This window comes from Tamandua tetradactyla, chromosome 5 (assembly GCF_023851605.1).
Source record: "Tamandua tetradactyla isolate mTamTet1 chromosome 5, mTamTet1.pri, whole genome shotgun sequence".
NCBI classification, from domain to species: Eukaryota; Metazoa; Chordata; class Mammalia; order Pilosa; family Myrmecophagidae; genus Tamandua; species Tamandua tetradactyla.
Window position 1 is genome coordinate 154,182,496 of NC_135331.1, and position 27,910 is coordinate 154,210,405.

The window sequence follows — 27,910 nt, forward strand, 5'->3', positions numbered from 1 at the left end:
AAGGATATCACCCTTCTCTTATTCACTGGTATATTGGAATCATTTTTTAAAATATAACTGAACATTCATCCCAAACAACCTACCACTGGCATTGCAGGCATTTTTGCTAAATTTAATCTTCATTCCCTATGACAAGTCCATGCAGTTCAATTTACTCCAACATGTGTCTATTGCGTCCTTATTGCCACTGGCGCTGTGTTGATGGGTATCAGGGATAAACTCCAGCCTTCTAGGAGTTTATAGTTTTCTCATACCCATCTCTTCGCCATTTCTACTGACATCATCTTAGACCAGTTCCCATTCTTGCAACACTTGAACAAGTCACAATAGAATCCTGTCACATCTTCCTACATCCTGGAACTTGTCCAGCCCCAAATGTCCTGAACACAAAATGTTCTTATTACATTTCTTTGCTGTTCTAAATCCTTCAGTGGCTCTCCAGGGCCTAATGCATCAAGTTTAAAATCTTCAACATGAATTACAAAGCCTGGGTTCACCTATATTACTCCAGATAGGGGCAACATCTATTAAGTGGAAGTGAGACTGTGAAGAAATGTGAGAGAAAAATAACAATTCTTAGCTTACATTTCCTTCCAAGCTTTTTTTAATGGGGCACTTTGAGATTTTTTTTTTAAAAAATATGTTATGTCAATTCTAAGTATAATACATACTGGATACTGTCTTGATGGAATTCTGCTATGGTTTTAATGTGTTCATTCATTCAAAATCATTTATTGATCACTTTGTGCACCACGAGAGGAAATGGAGAGCTATAAAAGACCACTTTACCTTCAAAGAAGGAAAAGACAACATCTAAAACTCATACACCTAGAGTTTTTCTTTTCTTTAAGCATCATAAAATCCAAAGCATCCTCAGTCCTTCTTTGCAATGGGAGCAAGCAAAACTGACACCCAACAACAGAGCTCCCTGGTGAAGCTATAATTTCCTTAGAAGGATACACAAAGTGGGATGCTGGGAGCATATCCTAAAGGAGAATCCCCTTGCCTTATGAAATGTAAAAAAAAAAAAAAGTCACGTTAAAAAAACAAAGGGTCAAAATATTGCTCTCTCCTGATTGCTTCAAAGATACTTTCTTTCTCTCATTGTGTCAGATTTTATGATCACAAAGCCCTCAGAATCAGAGAATCAATCAATTTCAAAATAATCAATATCCTTATTTAAAAACAAGGCATTGCCATGATAAGCAAAGCAGCTTCTTATGTAAATGTCAGCATCTTTAAAATATTTTGATGTTTTATTTAGCTAGGATCCATCCAGCAAAATCTTTTTTTTTCAGCATCTAAGGTGGGTGATATTGTCTACTAGCAGAACAAAAATAGTTAAGATGTTTGCTTTTCTGTCTAAAATGCTGATCATTTTTACACTTTCTCCATTGATGTTGGCATAGTTTTTTTCTACTCTGCATTCCAGTCACAGCCTTCTGGCAACATGAAGATGTTTCCAAGCACAGATTTGATATGCATAAACCATCAGCTTTCTCGGTGATTCATAATCTGTAATTTTAAAAAGATTTAGTTATTTATCACTCATCTCACTTTAATAAATGATCTATGCTAGTATTTTCTAAAGTTCTTTTGGGAACAAAATCCCCTGAAAGATTTTCAGTCTGTGAATGTGAAAAACTCATTTAGAATAATCAATTCAGAGCAACATTTCTGTTTATGTTAAGAAGGATGCTCTAAGGGCGGTGCAACCATGGCTCAGAGGCAAGAATTCTCGCTTCCTAAGCTGGAGACCCGAGTTTGATTCCTGGAGCCTGCAAAAAAGAAGCATGCTCCGATATTTAAAGTGGTTTAGAGAAACTCAAATGCTCCGATATTTAAAGTGGTTTAGAGAAACTCAAATGCCAATATAAAATTAAGCATAAGCGTTTCTTCTCTGAGAGGACAAGGAGGCTGTGGGAAAACTGCTAACTGAGAGGACAGGGGCTGCCCACCCTCAGCTGAATGCTGAGAAGGTTTTGCACTTAGTAGCCTATTCTTACTAAAGGAAATTTTAAGCTACCCTTTCTCCCTTTCTTACTGGAGAAAGGCATTGTTTTTGCCACCACTGATCACACTGAGGTTCCTTGACATTTCTGGAAATTCCACTATAAGCCAAATACAGTTCCATAAGAAGAAAGACATTTTCTGGTCCTGAGGTCAGAGCTTTGAAAGTATGGAAAGCTCAAAAGCTAAAATTGTCCTTCCTGGTGTACAACTCAACTTATTTTGGCTAAGTGTTGAATATTCACTTGATTATTGAGGGAAAAAAATACATCCTGTGGTTTAAGGCTGTGAAAAGGAACTGACGGAGACTCAGGCAGGCAACATTCATGCAAGTTTCCAGGCAGTAAAATCCTTTGGATAAAAAGAAGGATTCTTCAAAACACCTGAGAGAGCTCTGAATTTGCTGATGCTTTGGAAAATATCCATTGCCCCTACTGGTTTGACTCACCTGAGCACACTCCTCTCTAGGCCAAGGGAAAACACACCTGGTGCCACACCTGTCAGAGAAGATTCTGGCCCAGGCCTCTTGGGTACAAGAATCACCATTGTGAACCATTTTTCTCAGGCTGCCTTCTTCCAGGCCAGACCTCACATGTTAAAGGTTGGAAGTATGCTGAGATGTAGGAGAGGGATGGATCCTGCCGGGTCAGATACTAGGTTGGAGATTCAGTCCCTGCTTCTAAGAGTACAACTTCTCCTCAGGATGTTTTCGGAGGAGGTCTAAACAACCGTCAATCACACTAATAAGGACTGAAACTTTGCCTGTCCCTTTCATAGAAGGGTGCATTTGGGTATCATTTCTCAAAACATCAATCATTTTCTACTATTTCTCCACATTTTGAAAAACACAGTCACCTTTTTTTTTTTTTTTGCCTTGTATCTTTTTGCATTGCCCACGTTTGTTGAAAAGCTCTAGTAGGTAGTCGTCAGAGATATAAATTACTCTGTTCCTAATGCAATTTTCTTCATCAGCCCGACAATGATTTATTAAGGTTTATTCAGATTGGTGAAAAATTATGGCTGGTTGGGCAGCCAGAGGGCTTTTTTTCATTACAATGAGAAGTAAATATTGAATTCTGATGGCAACAAACCATGCACTGCCCTAAAACAGACATTGCAGACATCTGATTTCAGGAAAATCTGAATCCCTTATTCAGGTGCAGACTGAACCAGAAATGTAACAGCTCAGAGCAGTGTGAAATTTTAGATTGAGTGTCCTCATTATAGTATAAAAATAGAAATACCTAGATAATATTATGGTGTTGTACTGCAGTGAAGCTGGGAAATAAGTATGTATGACTTCAATTTCTTCTGGAGTCCTTCTGAGAACAAGATGTGCTTATTTTATGAAGCCATAAGTAAACAAAAAATGATGAAGAAAGACAAGTAATTTGTTAAATTGTATAACACATAAAGAAATAAACATGGATTTGGGGTTTCATAAAAAAATCACCTTCTGGGAAAAAAAGGAGTCTGGGGACTTTTAGCAGAGGAAAATAGCTTAACCTCTTTTCTCTATCCTCTCAGCCTAAACAATGAAAGTAAATCAAGACTGCCACAAACATTTGCATTATTTTAGAATTTTATGGTTTTATTTTTTATGATCACATTTTTTTTATTACAGAAGTTGTAGGTTTACAGAAGAATCATGTAGGAAATATAGAGTTCCCAAACTCACTCACTCCCACCCAATTATGAACACTTTGCATTAGTGTGGTACCTTTGTATTATTGATGAAACAAAATTATTATTAAAATTATTCTATTAACCATAGTCCATAGTTTACATTAGGGCTTACTGTGTTGTGCAGTCCAATGGGGATTTTTAAAAAATAATTTTTCATTCTAGTAACATATACAACCTAAAATTTTCCTTTTTAACCACATTCAAATATATAATTCAGTGGTGTTATTAGTTTAAAAACTTCGTAGTTGTATTTTGATCTCTAACCTGCCCACCTTAAAAGGTTTATCATTTTTCTCTCTTACTTTTAGAATAAATAAAAGTATTTGTATATGCAAATACTATTCTTGAAAATAAAGGGGAAAATACAATGCAAATCATCTTTTTAAAATTCTTGACAACTTTTCATATTTTCCTTTTCAAAAAGAGGTCTGGTCTTCTCTCTCCTAACGAAGGGGAAGGAATGGTTTCAGGAGATACAGGATAAATTAGCTAGTTGCTCCATCTTTACCTTTTGAAAAAGAGGTTTCTAATCCCAATGTGTTCAGTTGCTTTGTTTCGTCCTTGGATTTTACAAATAGACCCTAACTAAATCTAGGCCATATGCCCCAAATCCTAAATTAATAGCTCAGGCAGCGTGGAAGTAGGCTATTCTTTACTTTTCTTACCCATAATTGTTTGCAGGGACACTGTACTGCCTCCAAGGTCTGGCTGATGGGGTGTCTGTTCTAAAAAGACATTCTTTCCCAATTACCTAGGAAGGAAGGAAGTCCAGAAAAGACCCTAAGTGATTTTCAGCTATTCAAAGCCCTCCCAGCAGGAACTGTTAGACGGTAAGTGGCATACATTTGCCAGAATCTTAAGTCTCTTTACAGGACCTAGCCAAGAGGATTAATTAATTCTGCTTAATGTAAAAATCAATAGAAACAATATGTGAACTGACTGTTGAAGAATAGTAAAGGCATTTACCCCTTACTCAGATGAATAAATGCTTATATATAAATATAATATATATATATGGTTACATAGCTTCTTTATTGTGCTTTAATTATAAGTATTAAAACCAGTTACATAAGTGAGAGGTCTGGAGAAATCACTGTGAAAACTGTAAATGCTGCTAAGGGGATAGGAATAACGTACCATGGTCCTCTCAGGACATGACGATAAATATAAATGAAGAGGTTTAAGTGATGGTAAAGACTGGGCAAATGGACTAAAACAAGCACAACCACAGTCCTTTTCTTTCTTTACAAGGATTCTTAGGTGTATTTATGGAATATGGAAAATACAATAGCATCACAGATACAGGTGATTTGAAAGTCAAGTCAATTTAATTAAAGTGAGCTTTTGCAAAAGAGGTTGGAGCCTACTTTCCTCCCCTCAAAGCAAATCTTTCTCCATCCATTTTTTGTTCCACCTCCTCTTCCTTACAATCACCATAACAACCAACATGCCATAATCAGCATAATAAGATGTTGTCAAGAGAAGAGAGAACTTTCGGTGCCTGTCTTTGAGAGTCTCATTTAGGAACATGACCTTCATTCTCTGAGCTCATGAATGTCCAAGGTATAGAGGGCCAATAAATCAGCATTAGGAAGCCTCTCTCAGCTTGGCCATTGCCAAGGACTCTATACAGAATGTGTGTGCACCTCAGATGCCAGCAGCGATTCATCTGAGACGAGGCATACAGCAAGCCTGCATAATCTCAAGACAGAAAACGATGGAAGATATCCTCCAGAAATACAAGAGAGTCTAGGTGCTTCAAGCTTGTGAAAGTAAAAAATCCAAAGGCATAATCCCCAGTGGGGGGAGTGAGGGATGCCGGATTAAAAAAATTACAGGGTAAACCACTGACCAAAGTTTGAGTAAATAATTGCCCATTTCCACATTCCCCATTCCATTTCTAAGCCTTGGCACATTTTTCTCTCTCCATTCTAGACGTTCCTCCATGTTGAACTTCTACCTCTTCTTTTATGTACAGCCCAATGACCACTTCCTCCTAAAGATTTATTGTGATGTTTCACATTTCTTTGAAATCTACCTCTCTGAGTATCTTTGTTGTATGCAGCAGTCATATTCATTTCAAACCTCAAAATTAAAAAGAATCTCGCTTTCTAGGAACTGAGCATTCAAGGAGAAAAGTGTGGTGGAGGTGAGGCAGCCCACCGTCAGAGGCAAGCCCTGGGCTTTGGAAAGGAAACACACTGAAATACCCCCTCCCTCATTTACTTGAAGTACATGACCTTGGGCCATGTACTCAGCACTCTAATATTCAGTTTTCTCATCTCTAAAGTGGGAATAATAACAGAAGCTGCCTCACAGAGCAATTGTGAGAATAAAATGAAAAAAAGAATGTAAAGCACTTAGTCCTGAACCTATTAAATAATAAACACTGTATCTATATCTCCATTATCATTATAAACTCAACAGCTCCTATACCTATAATACTCCTCAAAGGAATAAAAGATTTACTTTGGGTTTCCCGCAGATTATTCATTTCATAAAAATTCACTGTCATTGGAGTTAGATTGAAATCTCCCCAATTAAGCTAACAAAAGTGGAAACTCCACTAATTACAAGTCTAAGTTTTAAGTATTTCATCAGAGTATGGTTTTATCCCCTGTGAATTCACAGGAGAGGCAAATTGCTAGCGTGTCTTTCTAAACAGAAATTCAGTTGGAGAAAATAGATAAGCATTCATTTGTGATTAGCAATAACTCGTCAAATACTTAGTAATATACTAAAGTCTAGAAACAATTTTGGGTCTTTAAAAGAATTTATTCTCCTGGATAATTAAAATGTGTTCCTAGTACTTGTCTCAAATGTTAGTTTGCTTAGCAATCTCTTTCTTCTTAGAGATCATTTTTTAATACTCTACTTATGCTACTCCAGGCAAATGATAAAATTCCAAGTGATGGAGTTAACCATATAATACTGTGTATCAAATTAAATAATTAAGCATTAATCTCAATTGTCTTATTTCTCATACTATTTTTCATGATATTATTTTATCACCAATCAGATTTGATATTCCTTTAAAACTAAAACATTCTGCTACAGAATTCTGCTCTTTTCTTTTCAATTGATTAAACTCTCAGCTAATGAAATCACCTCACTTTATATTCATAAACTACTATATATTTTAAATTCTGAAAATATTTCAAATTTGTAATAAAAGTTTATAATTCTAGGGGCACAGTGGAAGTAGAAAGAATTTAAGTTTACAAATCCATGAAGATGATAATGGCAAGAGAACCAGAAACTATTTTTTTGGTCATTATCACAGTTAAAATAAGGAAGTATATAAAAATGGTACATTGCTACAATGATGGGCTTTTTTGTTTTATAATGAACATCTATTTATTGTAATTTTTACAATAAAATTGTCACAGCTATATAAATGGTGGGGAAACTTTGGTGGGAGAACAAAGTTGAGAATGTTTAAGTTACTTCCCAATAGGTGGACTAGCTGATATATGAACCCTTGCTAATAGGCTCTGTAACGTCTAATTCACTTATGAATAATAATCACAGGTATTAAATATGGGTTACAAATATTTTCAAAGCACTAGAATACAATTAGAAGCTTTAAATCTAGAACTACCCCTACTAATCCTTTCTCCCTACTATTCTGATGACAGAATAGAGACTCCAAAATCTTGTAGCATCTCCAGGTCACCTTCAGATAATTTAGGTGAAACACCACACGGTTGATTGAAGAATCGGAACACTGGGTTCTGAACTCTACTTTTATTTGTTTGACTTTAGACACCATATCTGAACTCCACAATGAAGAAGCCGGACTAGATCCTGACAAAAATACATCTATCTTACTTTCTGGGCTGCCATATCAAAACACCAGAAATTTGTTGTCCTGCCGTTCTGGAGGCTAGAACTTCGAAACCAAGTGTGGGCAGGATCATGCTTCCTGGAACCTGTAGGGAAGAATCCTTCCTTGCCTTGACCCAGCTCTGTTGATACACTGGGCAGTCCTTGGTGTTCCCTGGTTGCAGCTGCAGCACTTGCATCTGGACCTTCCTCATCACCTGGCCGTCTTCTCTGCCTCACTGTCTCTTCTCTTCTTGTAGAGACACCAGTCATATTGGAAAGGCCCACTCTACTCCAGTATGACCTCATCTAAATGGAGTTAATTCCATCTGCAATGAGCCTATTCCCAAATAAGGTCACATTCCGAGGTCCGGGGGCAAGGACGTCAACATATCTTTTTGGAGGACATGAGTCAATGCAAAACACCATCCAATGTCTTTCCATATTTCAAGGGGCCAAAATCCAAGTTATCAGAAACAGAAATGTCCTGTCTAAATCTCAGTATAAACCAATCTGAACTTTACACAATGCAAAATACACCAAGATCAAATTATTACCTTAAAAATAATTATGTGCAGCTAAAATCTGACATAGATTGGCTGTTCTCTAGCACCTATACAATCAAAGGATTTTAATGTATGTAGAGACATTAGGTGTCTAGTGAAATATAAAGCTCTGGGACTTTGCTAGAGTTTAACCCTTAACATGAGATCTCCATAAACTTAACGTGCGATCTCAAGGTAGCATGCTGCTCCGCTCTGAAGCCCCACAGTAAGTATCACATTGAGAGTCTCAACCTACACCCCACCAGCCACGGCAGTGCTCTTCAGGGAAAATATCTCCCAGCATTAGAAAATCAAAACCACAAATACTTTCAATAGCCTCTCTGGAAGCATGAAAGTGTATTTGCAGAAGGGAAAGAACTTCTACCTGCACAGGCTCTCTGGGAACATTAATCCTTAGTTAAACTAATTACTTTCTATGATTTGTTTCCCCTTAAATGGCAGCTTTATTCTCCTTGGGACAACAACATCAATTAGGGTAAATAAGTCCTGCTCAACTGTGTATGGCCTCCCCTCTCTCCCTCCTTTGAACTCCCATTGCCTGTATTTATACTTCTTGGGTTACTTCTGCCCTACAGGGGGTAATTTGTACACTTTTCCTATCCCAGCTGGAGAGCAGAGACTATGTTTATTCCTTATCAGAACTCTTGCTCCTGTACCGAGCTCACAGCCCTGCACTAGTTTTGTGCTTTATGATATTAATTAAATGGAGTATTTGTAGTGAATGAACAAATGAATGAATGAATAGTAAGATTATTGATTTGAGGAAATTATTTAAAAAACCCACTTTTCTTTCTAAAAAATTTTTACAAAAGTTGAATGTCTGACTTCTTTTTGCTTAATAAAGTATTTGAACATTAAGAAAGTTAAAAAAAAATATGTATGCTGTTGATCATTCAGAAGTGGGGCAAAAAGTTGGCCTATCTAAAAGTGTGTCTCTGAAAAAAATAAAATGTGGAGACCTAAATGTTTAAAGGCCTCATTGAGGATCTTAAATCTGATCCTTTTAAAATCTTTTATATAATCTTTCACTATTCCTCCAGAAGCAACAGGGTCAGTGACAAAAAGAAAAAAAAATGTAACAAAAGAATAATTTAAGAAGAGGAAAAGTACTCTTTTGTTTTGGTGATGTTGTAGTATTTCTGGGATGTTTGTAGGAATAATTCTCCTCCTCTTCCTCCACCTCCTTCTCCTTCCTCTCTGTCTCTCTCTCTCCATCTGTCAACACTCCCTCCATCCCTCCTTCCTTCTTTCCATCTAAAAGATGTCTTTAAAAGGCTTTTCCATATCTAAGCTTCTTATCTAAACCAATGGCTTTAGTCATGAACCAGCACCAGGAACAGAAAGGTTGATACAGAAATGATTGAATAAGGAATGACAATGGCTTAAGAAGAAATTGATTAATTTAATCAGAGTTGAATGTTCTATGTGAGGGTTTCCCTCCACTAATAATCTAAATAATACATAGGACAACAGTAACCTTGTAATATGATTCTACTGAATGTAGCAAAAGCATTATGCCAAAACTAAATGTCAACAAGCAGGGGGAGGGGGCATGAAGAAGAGGTATGGATACTATGAGGAAGAAAAGGAAATGTCTTCATATAGATTATGGTGGCGAAGGTATGTCTGCTTATTTAGGTTGGATTGTATGATGTGCAAATAAAATTGTTTCAACATGAACAGAATTTTTAATAGAAAAAAGTGCTAGAGAAAATGTGGAGAAAGAGATGGACCTATTATTCGCCATTCGTAGGGAAGCTGAGAGGCACAGCCCCTCTGGAGGGCAGTGTGGTGGCTCCACAGGAGGCTAGGGGTGGGGTTGCTATATGCTCTTGCAACCATCAATAGGAGGAACTGAGAGTGGGGACATGGTGGGCATTTGCACACTGGGGTTTATGGTGGCAATGTCCAAGATTCACAATGGATGGAGGTGGTGTAAGAGTACAACAACCAAGGAATGGAAAAGGGAACTGTAATGTTTACATACAAGGACTACTGAGAAGCTGCAAGAAAGAATGAAATTGTGAGGCATGCAACTAGGTGAATGAACCTTAAGGACGGTATGTTGAATAAAATGTCAGAAACAAAAAGGCAAATATTATCATGCCTCATTCATGTGGATTAACAATAATAGACGAACTCAGAGAACTGAAGTCAAGAGCATGGATATCAGGTTGAAAGATCTATTGTAAAGATTCCTAGAGTGTAAGCTCTTACAGTAGTCACATTTATTTAGGAGTTGTAACTGATATTTCTAAATTCTGAATACTGAGCTATTTGTATATAACCTGGTCATTTCCTGAAACTTCTGGTATTTATGTGACAACTGAGACCCAGAGTTAGAGCTCTGAAGCTATGAAAATCAAGAGAACCCATACAGGAACTGTTTAAAAAGCTGAAAAAGGGATCAGACTTCACCTAGAAATATGAATGAAGTTGATCTGGATAGGACTAAGATAAACTGGAATACTGGGTAAAGGATGACATGACTCATATTTTCAAACTTCAATCTCTGTGTGAGGCTAAAAGGAGAGAGGTTTATTTGTTGCAAATTTTATATGTCATGTAGAATATTATCTCATTTAACTTGAATGGTCAACTTACTTGAACATCATAATCACATGGAATCTTGAATAGGCCATGAGAGCTTCTTGGCTTGTACAGGTTAGTGTGATGCCCCAATATACCCAGAGTAATTTGGGTAGAGAATAAAAAAGTATTTGCAAAGTCCTCTTGGGGGACTGGGGGTAAAAGAGAAAGTATTCAAATTCCCTATCTGGGGAATTCCTGATATTCTCACAAGCAATGGTGGCAGCAAATTCAATAGGCTGAGCCCTCAATCTTGGGTCTCGCCCCTATGAAATTTAATCCTGCAAAGGAAAAGCTAAGCTTACTTGTAATTATGCCTTAGAGTCACCCCCAGAAAATCTCTTTTGCTGCTCAGATGTGGCCTGTCTCTCTAAGCCAACTCAGAAGGTGAACTCGCCCTCTCCCCTACATGGGACATGACTCCCAGAAGTGTAAATCTCCCTGGCAACAGGGAACCTGACCCCCAAGGATGAGCCGGAACCGGGCATCATGGGAATGAGAAAGCCTTCTCGACCAAAAGGGGGAAGAGAGAAATGAGACAAAATAAAATCTCAGAGGTTGAAATATTTCAAACAGTGTCAAGAGGTTATCCTTGAGGTTAGTCTTATGCATTATATAGTTATCCTTTTTAGTTTATGGTGTACTGAGTGGCTAGAGGGAAGTACCTGAAACTGTTGAACTGTGTTCCAGTAGACTTGATTCTTGAAGATGACAGTGTAATTATATAGCTTTTACAGTGTGACTATATGACTGTGAAAACCTTGTATCTGATGCTCCTTTAATCCAGGGTATGGACAGATGAGTAAAAAATAATAATAATAAGGAAAAAAATAAATAAATAATAGGGGGAGTAAAAATTGGGTAGATTGAAATACTGTGGGTCAATGAGAGGGAAAGGTAGGGGATATATGAGTTCTTTTTTTTTTTCTGGAATGATGCATATGTTCTAAAAATGATCATGGTGAAGAATAAACAACTATGAATGATATGAGGCATTGACTGTATAACATGGTTGGATTGTATGTGTGTGGATATTTGTCAATGAAAATATTTTTTTAAATAAATAGGAGCCATTTGTATTGTTTTTTGTTTGAACAATTAAAAAGCAGTATCTGTTTATATACTTATTGATCTGTGTAAAGATACATCAGATCATGATACCACATACTGAAAAAGAGTTAACTAAAATAAAATTTAAATATTAAACAAAAAATACTATTGTGTAACAAGTATTAATAAGCATCATTGAAATACTGAGGGGAATTATAGCTAATTAAAAAATTTCTAAAAAAATTGTAGCAAGCTTCATTATACAGGCCAATTAAGTTAGGTGATGATTTCTATTATGCTTATCTTGAAATGAAGGAAAACATTCACAGAAAAATTTGGCTATGATATTTCCCAGACACAAGGCTACAAAACCCACTAAAGTGGCAGGAACGCTAAGTGTCACATATTACTCAGGGTTCCCTAGGGAAACAGAACTGACAGGAGATATCTGTAAATATTATGAGATTTTATGAAATTGTCTCACCCAACTGTGGAGATGCACAAGTTCCAAATTTCACTGCGCAGGCTGCAGGCTGGGAACTCTGATGAAGTTTCCGCTGAATTCCCCAGGAGAAGCAGGTCGACTGAAGTAGAGATGAAAATTCTCTCTATTGACTGCTGGAATCATCGCTTCCCCTTTTAAAGCCGTCATCTGATCGAATGAAATGTCTCTCATCGCTGATGACAATCTCCCTAGTTGATTGTAGATGTAATCAGCCACCGATGCTATGAACTTAAGGATGATTTAAGTCCATGACGCATCTTCACAGTAACAATTAGGCCAGTGCTTGCTTGATTGAACAACTTGGCACCATTGCCTGACCAAGTTGTGCATGAACCTATTACATTATTAGTTCTAAATGGAATTTTTTCTATCAAATATATGTGTATTAAATTCAATCAATATTTTATCCTTCTAGAAATCGAAAAACCACAGAGGCTCATTTTAGAAATTGTTATACTTTTCCTCAGTGGCTCCCTCTGTTTTCAGATATGGATACACATAAATTCTCCATTAAGTTGCTTCCTTTGGAGCCAAGATCACTTTGATAAAAGCAGTTTGCTGTCAGTCAGGTGACATCATTTTGATTTTCCTCTTTCAAAATTAGATAACTCTTTCAAAGGTTATATTCTCTTATGCAACCAAGAAATTTTCCTGCTCATCAAGACTGTACTCTGTTATCAATTCCTTTCATATCAAAGATTCTTTCTCAAAACAAGGTACTGGAATATCCCATTTTGCTTAATTTTTATCCCCAAATTATTCCTCTTCACAATGACTCTCTTCTTGACTTCTTTGTCACAGGAAGCACACAGAGGAGTAATTTCTGTGTTACATAATATCTGCTTCACAGCATCAATACATAAAAAAAAAAATTAGAGAGCCTTAACTCTGCTCAGGATTCTGTTCTAAAAAGTGAGCATTTCTTCTACAATTCTATTCACATGTGCTCTCAAAACAAAGCTCTATTGTTGAGGCACTGACTGTGGCAAAGTAGGACAGAGGTCCCTCTCCAAGCCAACTCGGCAGGTGAACTCACTCCCCTCCCCTCTACATGGGACTTGACTCTCAGGGGTGTAAATCTCCTTGACAATGTGGGTCAGGACTCCTGGCATGAGCCGGGGCCCAGCATCATGGGGTTGACCAAAAGGGGGAAGACAGAAATGAGACAAAGTTTCAGTGGCAGAGAGATTTCAGAGTCAGGAAGTTATCCTGGAGGTTGGTCTTATGCATTATATAGATATCCCTTTTTAGTTCATGGTGCATTGCAGTGGCTAGAGGGAAGTACTGAAGCTATTGAACTGTGTTCCAGTAGCCTTGATTCTTGAAAAAGATTGTATAACGATATAACTTTTACAATGTGACTGTGTGATTGTGAAAAAAAAAAATAAGTAGAGCAGAGCAGAAGGAGTCTGTGGAATTAGTGACCCAAAGGTTCTCAGTGTAAAGCTCTGTTTTTTATATAGTAATTTATATCTAAGTGTTTCTGATATTTAATCATTTCTCCTAACAAGTAATTTAGTCCTATTATTCTGAAAGCAGAAATAAGAAATGGAATATCCAGTTAAACGAATGGATATACTTTCCTTTGTTAAACTATTTAATAGTTTGCCTTTGTCAGGGCAAGATAAAGTAGCTACCCAGCAGAGAATGATGGCTATTTGAGGTGTGTAAGATCTTCTTTTATATTTGCTCATTTCTTGTATATTTTGAACTTGTGCCCAATAAGGCTGTCTTCAAATACAGCCCCAATGTGGGGTGCCTTGAGTTCAGCTCCTCCAAGTACAGGAGATTCTTTACCACAATACCACCCAGCACCCCACCTTCTTTTTTTCTGGGCGTTATGAGTGTTCAGGGGCATTGAGTAAACATGGAGAGGGGATTTCCATACACAAGTGTTAGTTGGGAGCCAAGCAAAGCCTTCTGGCACAGACAGAATTTATGCCTGAGTGGCCGATGGTGAGATATTAAGTGGCAACAAAGTGGAGGCTAAGCATCCAGTTCCCAGGTATCCTTCAGGATTAGGGTACCTTTTGTGGTTACGGTAACCGTTATCTCCTAATTTGTCTTGACAATCCAAATTTATGCTTGTTGTCCTAACCTAACTGTAGTACCCTTTCAGTCTCAAGACCTTCCCATAACACTTTGGGTCAATAAACTCTATGGTCACCCGATTTATGGTAGAACTTTGCCAGTATACCTATTCTCCAACAGCCAGACTCTCGCTCCTTGGGCACCTTTTCCTAGATCATCTCCTTGGATCCCAGCTCTCTTTCCTACCCTGTTTACCTACCTCCTTTCTTTCCTCTGCCAAAACTGTTAACTCCAAACCTTTTCATCTCAGGAAGTTCTTTCCTTCTTCCTTCTGATATCCCCCAGAAAATTTATTTTCTTCAACAACACCCTTCTTCCTTCTATCCCCTGCAACAACATCCTTATCCTTCTATCCCCTGCTCCTTCCTTTTCTTCTTTCATAATAAACTTTAGATCCAGACAATGCTAGTATTCAATCTGCATCATTGGTCAGCACACACTGTTTCAACAGAGTGCCACCCTGCTCATTAAATATTGTTTAAGACATCCTTGATCCAGAGCCAATCAAGCAGAATTTCTCTTTCCCTCCTTCAAGCACAAGGAACAGCAGCTCTCCAATTTTTAAGTGCATTTATCTTTTAAATGAATAAAGAGCTTTATTTTTACTTTTAAATTAACTCGCTTGTTTTAAAATCCTGAATGTTTTTCCCTAGTCCTGCCTGTAATGTTACAAATATTCTGTTAAAGTCATGGATAAGTTTAGCATCTAACTCAAGCCTTAAAAGAAACAGCTCTTCACATGTGAATTCTATCAAACATTCCAGAAAGAATTAGTACCTACTCTCCTCAAGCTCTTCAACATAATCGAAGTGGAGGGAAAACTACCTAATTCATTCTATGAAGCCAACATCACCCTCATACCAAAACCAGGCAAAGATATTACAAAAAAAGAAAACTACAGACCAATCTCTCTAATGAATACAGATGCAAAAATCCTCAATAAAATTCTAGCAAATCGTATCCAACAACACATTAAAAGAATTATACATCATGACCAAGTAGGATTCATCCCAGGTATGCAAGGATGGTTCAACATAAGAAAATCAATTAATGTAATACACCATATCAACAAATCAAAGCAGAAAAATCACATGATCATCTCAATTGATGCAGAGAAGGCATCTGACAAGATTCAACATCCTTTCCTGCTGAAAACACTTCAAAAGATAGGAATACAAGGGAACTTCCTTAAAATGATAGAGGGAATATATGAAAAACCCACAGCTAATATCATCCTCAATGGGGAAAAATTGAAAACTTTCCCCCTAAGATCAGGAACAAGACAAGGATGTCCACTATCACCACTATTATTCAACATTGTGTTGGAAGTTCTAGCCAGAGCAATTAGGCAAGAAAAAGAAATACAAGGCATCAAAATTGGAAAGGAAGAAGTAAAACTATCACTGTTTGCAGACGATATGATACTATACGTAGAAAACCCAGAAAAATCCACAACAAAATTACTAGAGCTAATAAATGAGTACAGCAAAGTAGCAGGCTACATGATCAACATTCAAAAATCTGTAGCTTTTCTATACACTAGTAATGAACAAGCTGAGGCGGAAATCAAGAAACGAATCCCATTTACAATCGCAACTAAAAGAATAAAATACCTAGGAATAAATTTAACCAAAGAGACAAAAAACCTATATAAAGAAAACTACAAAAAACTGCTAAAAGAAATCACAGAAGACCTAAATAGATGGAAGGGCATACCGTGTTGATGGATTGGAAGACTAAATATAATTAAGATGTCAATCCTACCTAAACTGATCTACAGATTCAATGCAATACCAATCAAAATCCCAACAACTTATTTTTCAGAATTAGAAAAACCAATAAGCAAATTTATCTGGAAGGGCAGGTTGCCCCGAATTGCTAAAAACATCTTGAGGAAAAAAAACGAAGCTGGAGGTCTAGTGATGCCGGACTTTAAGGCATATTATGAAGCCACAGTGGTCAAAACAGCATGGTATTGGCATAAAGATAGATATATCGACCAATGGAATCGAATAGAGTGCTCAGATATAGACCCTCTCATCTATGGACATTTGATCTTTGATAAGGCAGTCAAGCCAACTCACCTGGGACAGCACAGTCTCTTCAATAAATGGTGCCTAGAGAACTGGATATCCATAAGTAAAAGAATGAAAGAAGATCCGTATCTCACACCTTATACAAAAATTAACTCAAAATGGATCAAAGATCTAAACATTAGGTCTAAGACCATAAAACAGTTAGAGGAAAATGTAGGGAGATATCTTACGAATCTTACAACTGGAGGCGGTTTTATGGACCTTAAACCTAAAGCAAGAGCACTGAAGAAAGAAATAAATAAATGGGAGCTCCTCAAAATTAAACACTTTTGTGCATCAAAGAACTTCATCAAGAAAGTAGAAAGACAGCCTACACAATGGGAGACAATATTTGGAAACGACATATCAGATAAAGGTCTAGTATCCAGAATTTATAAAGAGATTGTTCAACTCAACAACAAAAAGACAGCCAACCCAATTACAAAATGGGAAAAAGACTTGAACAGACACCTACCAGAAGAAGAAACACGGATGGCCAAGAGGCACATGAAGAGATGCTCAATGTCCCGGGCCATTAGAGAAATGCAAATCAAAACCACAATGAGATATCATCTCACACCCACCAGAATGGCCATTATCAACAAAACAGAAAATGACAAGTGCTGGAGAGGATGCGGAGAAAGAGGCACACTTATCCACTGTTGGTGGGAATGTCAAAGGGTGCAACCACTGTGGAAGGCAGTTTGGCGGTTCCTCAAAAAGCTGAATATAGAATTGCCATACGACCCAGCAATACCATTTCTAGGTATCTACTCAAAGGACTTAAGGGCAAAGACACAAACGGACATTTGCACACCAATGTTTATAGCAGCGTTATTTACAATTGCAAAGAGATGGAAACAGCCAAAATCTCCATCAACAGAAGAGTGGCTAAACAAACTGTAGTATATACATACGATGGAATATTATGCAGCTTTAAGACAAGATAAACTTATGAACCATGTAATAACATGGATGGACCTAGAGAATATTATGCTGAGTGAATCCAGCCAAAAACTAAAGGACAAATACTGTATGGTCCCACTGATGTGAACGGACATTCGAGAATAAACTTGAAATATGTCATTGGTAACAGAGTTCAGCAGGAGTTAGAAACAGGGTAAGACAATGGGTAATTGAAGCTGAAGGGATACAGACTGTGCAACAGGACTAGATACAAAAACTCAAAAATGGACAGCACAATAATACCTAATTGTAAAGTAATCATGTTAAAACACTGAATGAAGCTGCATCTGAGCTATAGGGCTTTTTTTGTTTTTGTTTGCTTGTTGGTTTGTTTGTTGTTGTTGTTTTTTACTATTATTACTACTTTTATTTCTTTTCTTTATATTAACATTTTATATCTTTTTCTGTTGTGTTGCTAGTTCCTCTAAACCGATGCAAATGTACTAAGAAACAATGATCATGCATCTATGTGATGATGTTAAGAATTACTGAGTGCATATGTAGAACGGTATGATTTCTAAATGTTGTGTTAATTTCTTTTTTTTTCTTTCCGTTAATAAAAAAAATAAAAAATAAAAAAAATAAAAAAAAAAAAGAAACAGCTTTGCTTTTTAAATGAGAAGGTACAAAATCCTGTTTGATCATATTTGATCCCACAAACTAATAGTTCAACATACTTTATTTCTCCGTGATTTTGAAGCCTACTTCAAAACATTGATTAAGCTCATTTCACCAGGTGCTGAAGATAGCCCGGACAAAGAAAACACATTAAAATTTACAAAATGAATTAATAAGTGTGTCTATTTAAAAGGTAATACAGTCTCAAAATCAGGGACTTCATCTTGTTCACCGATTTGCTCCTAGATTTTTCTCTCTGGTATATGGTAGGCACCTAATAAATATATGGTGAATATATTTTAAGGATCTCAAAATGTTTTACAAATATTTTTCTTCTAAATTTCAACTAACCCAGTTAAGAAAGTTGGGGTCAGGAATCATTGAAAAGTAACTTTCGTAGATTAAGAATGTAGATGGGCCTCCAAGGGGCTGCCAACAGGAAGTGGCAAACACCTCTTTGTGTCTCCTCTGCACACCTGATACACTCCTGACTCTTGGAAGAGCCGTGTTCTCAGCAAAACACCTCATGGCCTGAGTCAACTTTACTAGAGCTCCAGGGATACCAAAAATATTTTTCAATCATATCCAAAGATATCATGAAAAACGATTACATCCCTTACTGTAATTAAAATACAATTAATCTATGAAGCACCTTCACCTGCTTATCCGAAGCACACCTTTCGAGGTATGGTATATAGTAGGTAAGCAGAGTATGTCTATCTGAGATCCTGAGGCTGATGTTTTCTCGTTGATAATGAATCACAAACAAGAACTCCAGATGAAGGTGAACTACTTCACTGCACTCTCACACAAACCGACGATTCTCCAGTGCCTGCTATAGTGGCTCTTTCCCATGGTATATTTTACATAATAGAGGTGTCCAGGAATTTCCTAGACTTTCTACTAACCCAGTTCGTTATAGTTAAGAGGGCCCAAGTGTCTGTGTTTTTCCAGAGCTCTACAGGTGATTCTTGCTCACAGTGGGCACGGAGGAGTCCTGGCCTCATAGATCCCAGACAACTTGCATATCATCTCATTAAAATTTCACAATTCTATGAACAGACAGCAGAACTCTTAGGAGCACAAGGTTCTGAAGATAACCTACTATAACTTACTAGGATTTAATTCCAGGTTCCACCACTTACTAGGTAAGCTTTGGGAAGTTATTGAAGTTCTATGGGCTTCAATGTTTCTGTAAAACAATGTTCCCCGTATGGGTAATAATACTTATCCTATTCAGCAACTCAATGACCATAAACCAGTGACGCATCTACATTAGTGCCTAATCTACAGCTAAGTATATTTTAAAATGTTAGCAATTATTGCCTGTTTTACAGTTGAGGACTTCCAAGATTACATGGCTAGTGGTGAAGCTGAGATCTACACAGGATTTCTCAATCTAAAATTCAAGCTCTTTCTGTGATGACACTACTAACCAAGTGCTCTTGTACACATAATAAAAAGCAATACCACAGACTAATAATATGGGAAGTACTTTATCATGTGATACTATGCAACAGCAGCCAAATTTGCAGCTACTTAACCACACACTACAGATTTGAACAGGGAAGATGGCTCAGAAATAACAGCACTAGTGGTTCAAGTATTGGAGAAAGGAAACTAGCTCCTTCCATTCAATTTCCAGGGGATTCTCTGGAAAGTAGTAATACCTGTCTCCCCTCAGGAAAAAAAAAAAAAAAACCTTAGGATTTTGAAAACCTAAATTCTAGACCTGGTTATGGCCAAAATATAGAATAATCTTAGGTCATGTATCCCTAGGCTTTAATCCTCAACTGCAAAAAGCAATTCATACTTATTTGGACCTGTGTAATCCGTATCCATCTCATTTATCTTCTCAGGAACGCTTAGCTTTAAGGGAGCACTATATCCATTTTGTAGAGGAAAATTCTGTCTCAAAGGGGGTACACAATGTACCCGAGATCCCAGTTAATATATGGCAGCTAAATTACCAAAATCACCCCAATATCTTAGTACTGATAATAGTTACGCTCATGAAAGTTTACAAAATCAATGAAAGCGATTTCTTAGGTTCCTTACGGTCACATTTCATGCTTCTACCTGCCCACTGTTTCTCTTTTCCCAAGTAGCATTACAATCAGAAAATACAAATATTTCATTGCTAAATCTCATTTACAATGCTTCATCTTTGATTTAAACATTCTTTAAACTTTTCCTCTATTTCTACATTATATCCAGAGAAGTTAGTTTTCCATGGTTCCCACAGCTGCCTATCTCTCTGAAAGCTCTTGGATAAAACAATTTCTGTTTGTTAAAGCATGGGTTGCTAAAATTTTAAGTAAACACCACTTTTTTTTTTTGCTGCATGGGTCATTTCATTGTTTTTCCAGGTGAGTATCCTGTTATTTCAGCACCCTTTGTTGAATTTTTGTTTGTTTTTGGGGGGAAGTGCATAGACCAGGAATTGAACCTGTCTCCCGCATGGCAGGTGAGAATTCTACTACTGAACTACACTTGCAGTTCCAACACCACTTACATTTTTTTTTTGCCTGGGCAGGCACCGGGAATCGAACCTGGGTCTCCAGCATGACAGGAGAGAACTCTGACTGCTGAGCCACCGTGGCCTGCTCTAACACTACTTACTTTTATAATTTTAAAGATGGCTATTCCATACTTAAAACCAATTTAAATAAAATAAACCCTGATATTTCTTATTCCTTCTCTGGAGTGGTCATAAAAATCTATTTTCTATTGATTTGTATCATCTCCAGTCTGCCTTTATTTGCAAAATACGGTTACTCTATCTCAGTCAAGTCTATATTTTTTTAACATGAAAATGTCACTCTTGAGAGACAGAACTTATTTTCACTATTCTATAGGATATATGAACTACCTACCTAAATTGGAAGGTGAAAATGTGAATGTTAAATGAGGTATTCAGGACGTTTCCCAAGAGACCTTATAATTAATTTAAAAGCTGATGACATGATGCGCCTAAAATAACAGATTCTTTTATTTACAATAAATTAATGGATGTGTTGCTGATTAGCATGCTGACATACACATTCATATACCTAAACCAAATCAAAAATTAAAAAAAAAATAACAAGACTCAACCTATCAGCAATATTGAAAAGTCAGCAGAGCTCACTAAAGTGATCTCACCAGGGAGCTTTATATAATTTAATACGCTAAAAGTGAGGAAACAAACAGAACAAGGGGATGAGGAGTAGACTTATGAAAAGTAATTTTGTGATGCTCTTCATTTTGATTGTATTGCTTTTTTGTCTTCAGGAGTGAAGACTTTGACATCAAAAGCAACAAAATATCTGAGTAAGGCATTTACATCTTTCAGTTCTAAATGGTATTCTTGGGCTATTTTCTCAGCAGTCCATGTTTCAGGATAACGTTTATTATTATTGAGAACTGTCAATGCTTCTACAACAGAAATTTTGCCTTTAGGAATGTTCTTAATATTCATCATATCAAAGTGATGGCCTTTAGGCAATCTGTACTCCTTTGGCTCTTGACGTCTTGCAGCATCTTTTACCTAGTATGTAAAGCGGGGGAAAAAGGCTTTTAGAATGAAAGAAAATACTTGACATCTACTTCTACACTTCTCTTATCTCCATTTTTCTCCTTCAAGTAAATACTACACATTCTTCCCCAATTACATGTTTTCATTATAATTAGTCACAGTTCTACAACAGCTCTGCGACACTGCTATTTCATTGCATTAAAATATACATACCTCAATCATCATTAACAAATTTAGGTAGTTCCAGAAAATAATCAAATATATACCATTTACTCACCGTATTATCTTACGTATATTAAAAGAATAAAAAGAAAAGCATTGATTAGATCTAAAAACTACCTGCTTTAGAAAGGTAGGATTCTGATCCTGCCCTAACAGCTTACTTGATCATCTACATTCTGTTCCCTAGCTCCCTATTTCATCTTCAATGCCACCAAATACTCTGAACTAATTCAAACATTTCTATCACTTTTTGCCTCTCACCTCAGCTATAGTAAACTAACACCTCTCATACCCCAAGAAAAATAAATAAAACCTATGCATGCCCATCCTTTCCTCTACTGTCTGTCCTACCCAAACTTAATCCCTGCATCTGTACTCTGTACCCCATTTCCATCATCTAGCTATGCCAATCCTTCCCTTCTCTTTTCCTTTCAACTGTACCCTGCCTACTGCTGCTTTCTGCTCAAAATATAAACATGTTATAGTCGGTGGAATGGTAGCCCATGACAAACTCTAGGGATCTGTTCTGTAACTACTTGTTGAAATGTGCTTTGAAAATTACTGTTTTTTTCTTTCTTTGCTTTGTATATATGTTATATTTTACAATGAAAAAAAAGTTTAGAAAATGCTAGGGTCGTCACCTTTTATAAATACCAACCAAATCCTAAAACAACACTTCCTTTGTAACCAGTTGTGATGAGTTAATTTCACATGTCAACTTGGCTAGGTTATGGTGTACAGGTGTTTGGTCAAGCAAGCACTGGTCTGATTGTTACCATATGGGTATTTTGTAGATGGATTAGTTTCTAAAGTCAGTTGATTCTGTCTGAACTGGTTTCATCCACAATCAACAAACGAGATTGAATTCAGCAATGAGGGGGTCTTATAATCCAAAATGTTGGAGGTCTTAACATGAGAACGAAGGATTTCAAAGGTTAGAGAAGAATTTCTGCCTCTTCCTCACCAGCCTGCTTCTCCTAGGCAATACAACTTCACTTTGATCAGTTTCCAGCTTATGGCCTACCCTACAGAGTTCAGATGAGCCAAACTTCAGATTCACCTTTTTTTGGAAGTTTCCAGCCTGCCCTATGGAATTCAGACTTGCCAATCCCCATGGTTATGTGAGTCAATTCTTTTAAGAAATCCCTTTATATATGTTGGTTCTGACTTTCTGGAGAACAGGTTTTTTTTTTTTGGTTACGTTTTAAAAGATAATGATATTTGTTCTAATGATCGAGTTGCTAAATTCAAAGAAAAATTTTCAGGCTTTTTTAAACCTACTACAGCATCTGACACTGTCAACCACTCCAATATATCTGTAACTATCTTCTTCCTTGGCTTCCCCCCTCCCCTGGTTTTCCATCTACCATTCCAGTGATTCCTTCTCGTTTGTTTTGTGGGGCCTTCCCCTTCTCTGCTCTTAATTGTTAGTGCTCCCACATTCTGGCCCAGGCTCTTTTCTCATTTTACAGTCTTTCTAATCCATGTACTCCTCTAATTTCTATTTTGGCCTACATGTGTATGACTTCCAAAGATGTGATCTCACACACACCTTTCTCCTGACTTTCAAAGCCAAGTTTCCAAATGCCTACCAGGCATCTCCACTTGGATGACCTACTAGCACCTCTAATTCCACATGTAAAAAATCAATGTACCACTTTCACAAGAAAATCTAGTTCTACCCTTCTATTTCCAATCTCAATGACAAATACCACCCATCTCCAATAGCCCACATCAAAAACTAGAGATTATACCTGAACTGAGTATAATACCAGATACTCCCTTTCCTTTATCCATGACATCTAGTGAATGACCAAATCCTAACACTACTGCCACCTAAGACACTTAATCCCATTCACTCTTCTCCCTATTACTAAATCACTGTAGGCCATGCAACATCTCATGCAGAACTACTGAGAAAGTCCCTTAACCGGTCTTTCTTAACAGGGAGGACCCCATTCCTAATGTATTCTGTGATCCTCTTCTGAATGTTACATGGCCCATCTAGAAATGTCTTAAAAAATAAACAAAAATCACTAATGGAGCTCCTAAAATTAGAGTACACCTCAATCCAGAGAGGATAAGAAAAGAATATTAAAATGCTCCTTTTGTCACTCAAATGACTATGAGAAGTACTGTACCAAATCAAACACATTCTAAAATGATATTCTATAATTTAGACAGTTGCATGCAACCAATACTTCTATAAATCTTTTAAAATTTCTGAAAAAAGACAGTGTCTTCTTTAGAACTGTACTTAAATCTATTGTACTCTGGTTCCAAGTACATTGACATTTTTACGCTTGGAAAGTGCTCACTCTCTTTTAGCTGTTGCCACACTTCTCTTAGTCTCTGACAGCATTTCCGGAGAGTAGAAAGAAAGTAATACATCATTTTCCTGGAGCCCAAAAAGGCTAAGTTATTTATTTAAACACCCATTACCTGCTCAGAAGACACAGGATCTTTGGAATCAACATAAACATCCTTTAGCAATGACAGCAGTTTGTCATCTTTTCTAGAAATTTCTCCTATAAATTCTGGGTGGCCTTAGGAAAGAAAAAAATGTTACAAAATTAAAACCAAAGAAAATTTCATCGAAGAACCTAAACATTTAATACACTAATTTTTCGCTTTTTTTTTTTTTTTTTTTTTGCAATCAACACAATCTCTTGGACAGGAAGGAAAATATTTAAATGTCAATCAAACTACATAGCCTGATAGGTCTGGCTCCCCGTTCATCTTTCTATGAAGACGCCTAGAGAAAACCATGACATTCAAAAAAGGATTCTCTTCCAATTTTACTGCAAGCACGTCATTCACTTCCGCTGCACACGATTTCTCCTGATTTTGACTCTTTGCATTAAACCGTTGAATATTAATGACGAAGCCGGGGCGAAGGCCAGGGTCAGCGCAGACGACAAAGCAGGCGGAGCAGTCTCCTCCCCGGGCACCGGGAGACCTTCGCGATGTCACCAGCTAGAAGCTTCACCTCCCTACGCCCGCAGCGTCCCGCCCGCTCTCCCCGGTACCAGGACGACTGACTCGTGTACAACGATACAGCAGGTTCACGGCGATCCCCCGAGCCTCTGGACCGAGGTCCACGGGCGCCGAGCCACCCGGCCACGCAGTGAGCCCACGTCTGACGCGCGCTCGGACCACTCACGGTTCATCTCCTGTCGCAGGAGGCTCTGGGTGGAGGGGTGCATGGGAGCGGGAGAGGGCTTCCTCTTGCTGATTTCCCGTTCTGCACGGCTCTCTAGGTTGAAGTTCCTGATCGCGCGAATCACCGCTGCCCCCATCTCTTCACAGCATGATGCCCTCAGGTTCAAATGGCACGTGGGACAACACACGCGCAGTGCCGCCTCCGGGACACACTGAGCATGCGCACCTCTGTGATCGGCTGGGCCGCTCACGGCAGCCGCTCGCTAAGTGCGCGTAGGTTGCCCTCTAGCGATTGGGAGGGCACACGCAGCTCTCTGCCCCGACCGTATCCCCGCACGGTAAGGGCCTCACTCCAGAAGCTGCTTCCGGGGGAGGGGCGTGGTAGAGACACCGGGAAGCTTTAAAGCCGTTCCTTACCAGTGGACCTCACTCAGACTTCCTAATTTAATTGGTCTGGGTAGGGGCCAGGCTTTGGTTTTTTTTTTTTTTTTTTTTTTTAAAGTTTCCCACGTGATCCCGGAGTGCAGTCAGGGTTGAGTATCAAAGCCTTAAGGAAACTGACCTTGAAGTCGTTTCAAAGGTCAGTGTAGCCAAGAGAGCCGGCCCAGAAGGGAACTAGTTCCACCAGGATCTAAGAGGGTTCTAAAATTGCCCTTTCCTACTTTTGAAAAGGAAAATAATGAAAGTGTATTCATTCTCGATGAGTATTTGTTCTTATTCACTCTTTTTGTTTCCCCTTATTTTCCTGCCCCCTTGCTTGATGCATTTTGAGCCACCGTATTCCCTTTTCCCATTAGCTTTTCAACCTGCCCTGATAACCCTTCATTTGACTTAATGGTATCGATTTTGGTGTTATACTTCCTTTTCTCTTTTCTTCATTTTTCCTTCTCATTTATGATTAATCCATAATAAACTCACCAAGAAGGAAACAGCAGTTATGCATATCCAAACAATTGCATATCCAAAGTTATGCAATAGTTTTCACAGATCCTTGATGCAAGATTTTGGTTTTAGAGTTCTGGATTCTAATTAGGGAAGTGAAGTTGGTTGTTTGTTTTTAACCTATTAAAAGCAAAATAATCCAATTAAAGATAATGAAAGAGGCAGATTTATTTAAAGAAGATTAGTGTAATTGTTAAATGCAATGTTTAATTATAGCGAAAGCCGTACAAGGAACGTAGTTTCCACCATTGATTATAGAGAAATGTTTTAACTGGTATTGAATGTATAAAGTGGCCTTAAAATATATATAAAAAGGTCTAAAATGCTTGTGTTTTATAAAAGCTAAACCAGATTCTCTAGTAGAGTTCATTGGGAAGTTATCCTGAAGGTGGCAGGCTGCTCCAAGATTTCCATCTTTAGGCCATAAGCATGCTCATAATTCAATGCTTTTTATGACTAATCCTATTCTATGGGTGCCAAGAAGTTTTCTTCGGCCTTAGTCTGTCCTATGCGCTTCGGAAATTATGGTACTAATGCCATTCACTGGCTGTTAAAGTTTTTTAAAAGTGAAAAACTCATTTTCATACAAATTCCACCCTACTTTCAGCAGCATGAAAATGTAGCATTGGGAGTTACTGTAAATGCCTCGGATGCTGGGAATTACAGCATGAACGAACTCCTTGAATTTCCACTTTCCGGTAGAGTGTGGACTCTATAGTTAAGGAGCACGTAGGCAGAAAGGAAGGCAGAGGTACTCCACTGGAAACTCACTGTCAACTGTTACCTCTTGAGGATCATCATGGAGTTAGAACCTAAGCCACAGATGCCTAATTCTGGCTCTTCTTGTCAAAACATATAAATGAACAGCAAGTCTCAACTCAGAACTACCCCATCCACTTCCGCCTGCGCTTATGTTGAGGGTTGAAAGTCAGGTCCCTAAGGACCATGTAACTAAGATGCTACTCAGAATTAATCTCCCCTGTGGGTGGAGTTTTCTGATGGGTGTGTATCACTGGATGCCTTAAACTACCAATGAAAATAACTCAGGATCTTGCCAGCAAATTTAGAATGTAAATTCTATGAGGACAGGAATTTTGTTTTGTCTGTCTTTTTCACTGCTATATACATTTTTTGTCTGTTTTTTTTTCCCCACTGTATACATCACATTGAACAATAAGTACTAAATAAAAGTCAAATGTCAAATGGACCCAAAGAGAACTAGGACCCCTGAGCTGGGGTCTAGGCCCTGGAGAAATTCTCTCTCTGCCTGAAGTGAGTCACCAGCTCCACAATCAGAGGTGTGTCCTTATGCAAGTTACTGAATACAGATGAACCTAGTTTCCTCACTATAAAACAGATGATATTAATTACTGAGTTTCACAGACTAGAAATATAAAGTGTCTAGAACAAGGGCATTTGGTATTTCTGTCTGTAAAATGCTTTCCATTTTACAGAGCAGGTAGAAATTTGAAAAAGGACAAAAATAGTCTGAAGCTGTGGTCTACATACAGTATGCATGAAATGGCTAAAATAACTAAATATCTGAAAGTAAAGGGAGACCCAAACATGCAGTAAAAATAATTAATTAATTAATTAATTAATTAATATTTTAACCTCAATTTTTATTTGCTGATTGGCATGCTTTGCATGCTTGAGCTCATTAGTTGGAATATGGGTGGGAATCAGTAGCTCAGGGACATAAATGCCACCTGCCTTTTCCTGCTGTTGGAAAATAAGGAGAACCAATCCTGTCCTTGCTTCCCTTTACCCTCTTCAGTCTTTCTTTCTCTGCCTATACCTTTATCATTGGTCACTCCTTCCTTTGATACTAATTCAACAACATTCTTGGTTCAGAATGTTGGGGTTGCAGTCACTAAACCCAGATGACATATAACTCAAGGAGCCCAGGCCTGCTCCAAGAGGTTTCGTTGACCAAACCCCAACAACTAGCGGGCAGCACAGCAGATTTGAAGAGGAATGACTCATTCTAGCAGAGGAACCAGTCGTCAAGCGAGAGAACTTGTCTGAAGCCCAGACCCCAGCTGAGGATCTGAGGAATTTGTAAGAGTACAACTAAGATGATTTA

At 37.8% G+C, this 27,910-nt stretch overlaps 1 protein-coding gene across 1 annotated transcript; it reads right to left on the reverse strand.

Annotated features, from left to right (window-relative positions):
- Positions 1-20,923: 20,923 nt before the first annotated feature.
- NDUFAF4 (NADH:ubiquinone oxidoreductase complex assembly factor 4) lies at positions 20,924-25,103 on the reverse strand. The gene is made up of 3 exons (XM_077159285.1): positions 24,884-25,103; positions 24,163-24,266; positions 20,924-21,510 (listed from the first exon to the last, which is right to left on the reverse strand). Exons 1-3 carry the CDS (start codon positions 25,017-25,019, stop codon positions 21,223-21,225), a joined length of 528 nt encoding a protein of 175 aa, XP_077015400.1. The 5' UTR covers positions 25,020-25,103; the 3' UTR covers positions 20,924-21,222.
- Positions 25,104-27,910: the final 2,807 nt, after the last annotated feature.

Coding starts and splice junctions, on each gene's coding strand:
- NDUFAF4 (XM_077159285.1), bottom strand. CDS start 25,019: ATGGGGGCAGCGGTGATTCGCGCGATCAGGAACTTCAACCTAGAGAGC. Junction 24,267..24,883: donor CCTGCGACAGGAGATGAACC/GTGAGTGGTCCG, acceptor TTCTTTCCTAAG/GCCACCCAGAATTTATAGGA. Junction 21,511..24,162: donor ATCCTGTGTCTTCTGAGCAG/GTAATGGGTGTT, acceptor TTTACATACTAG/GTAAAAGATGCTGCAAGACG.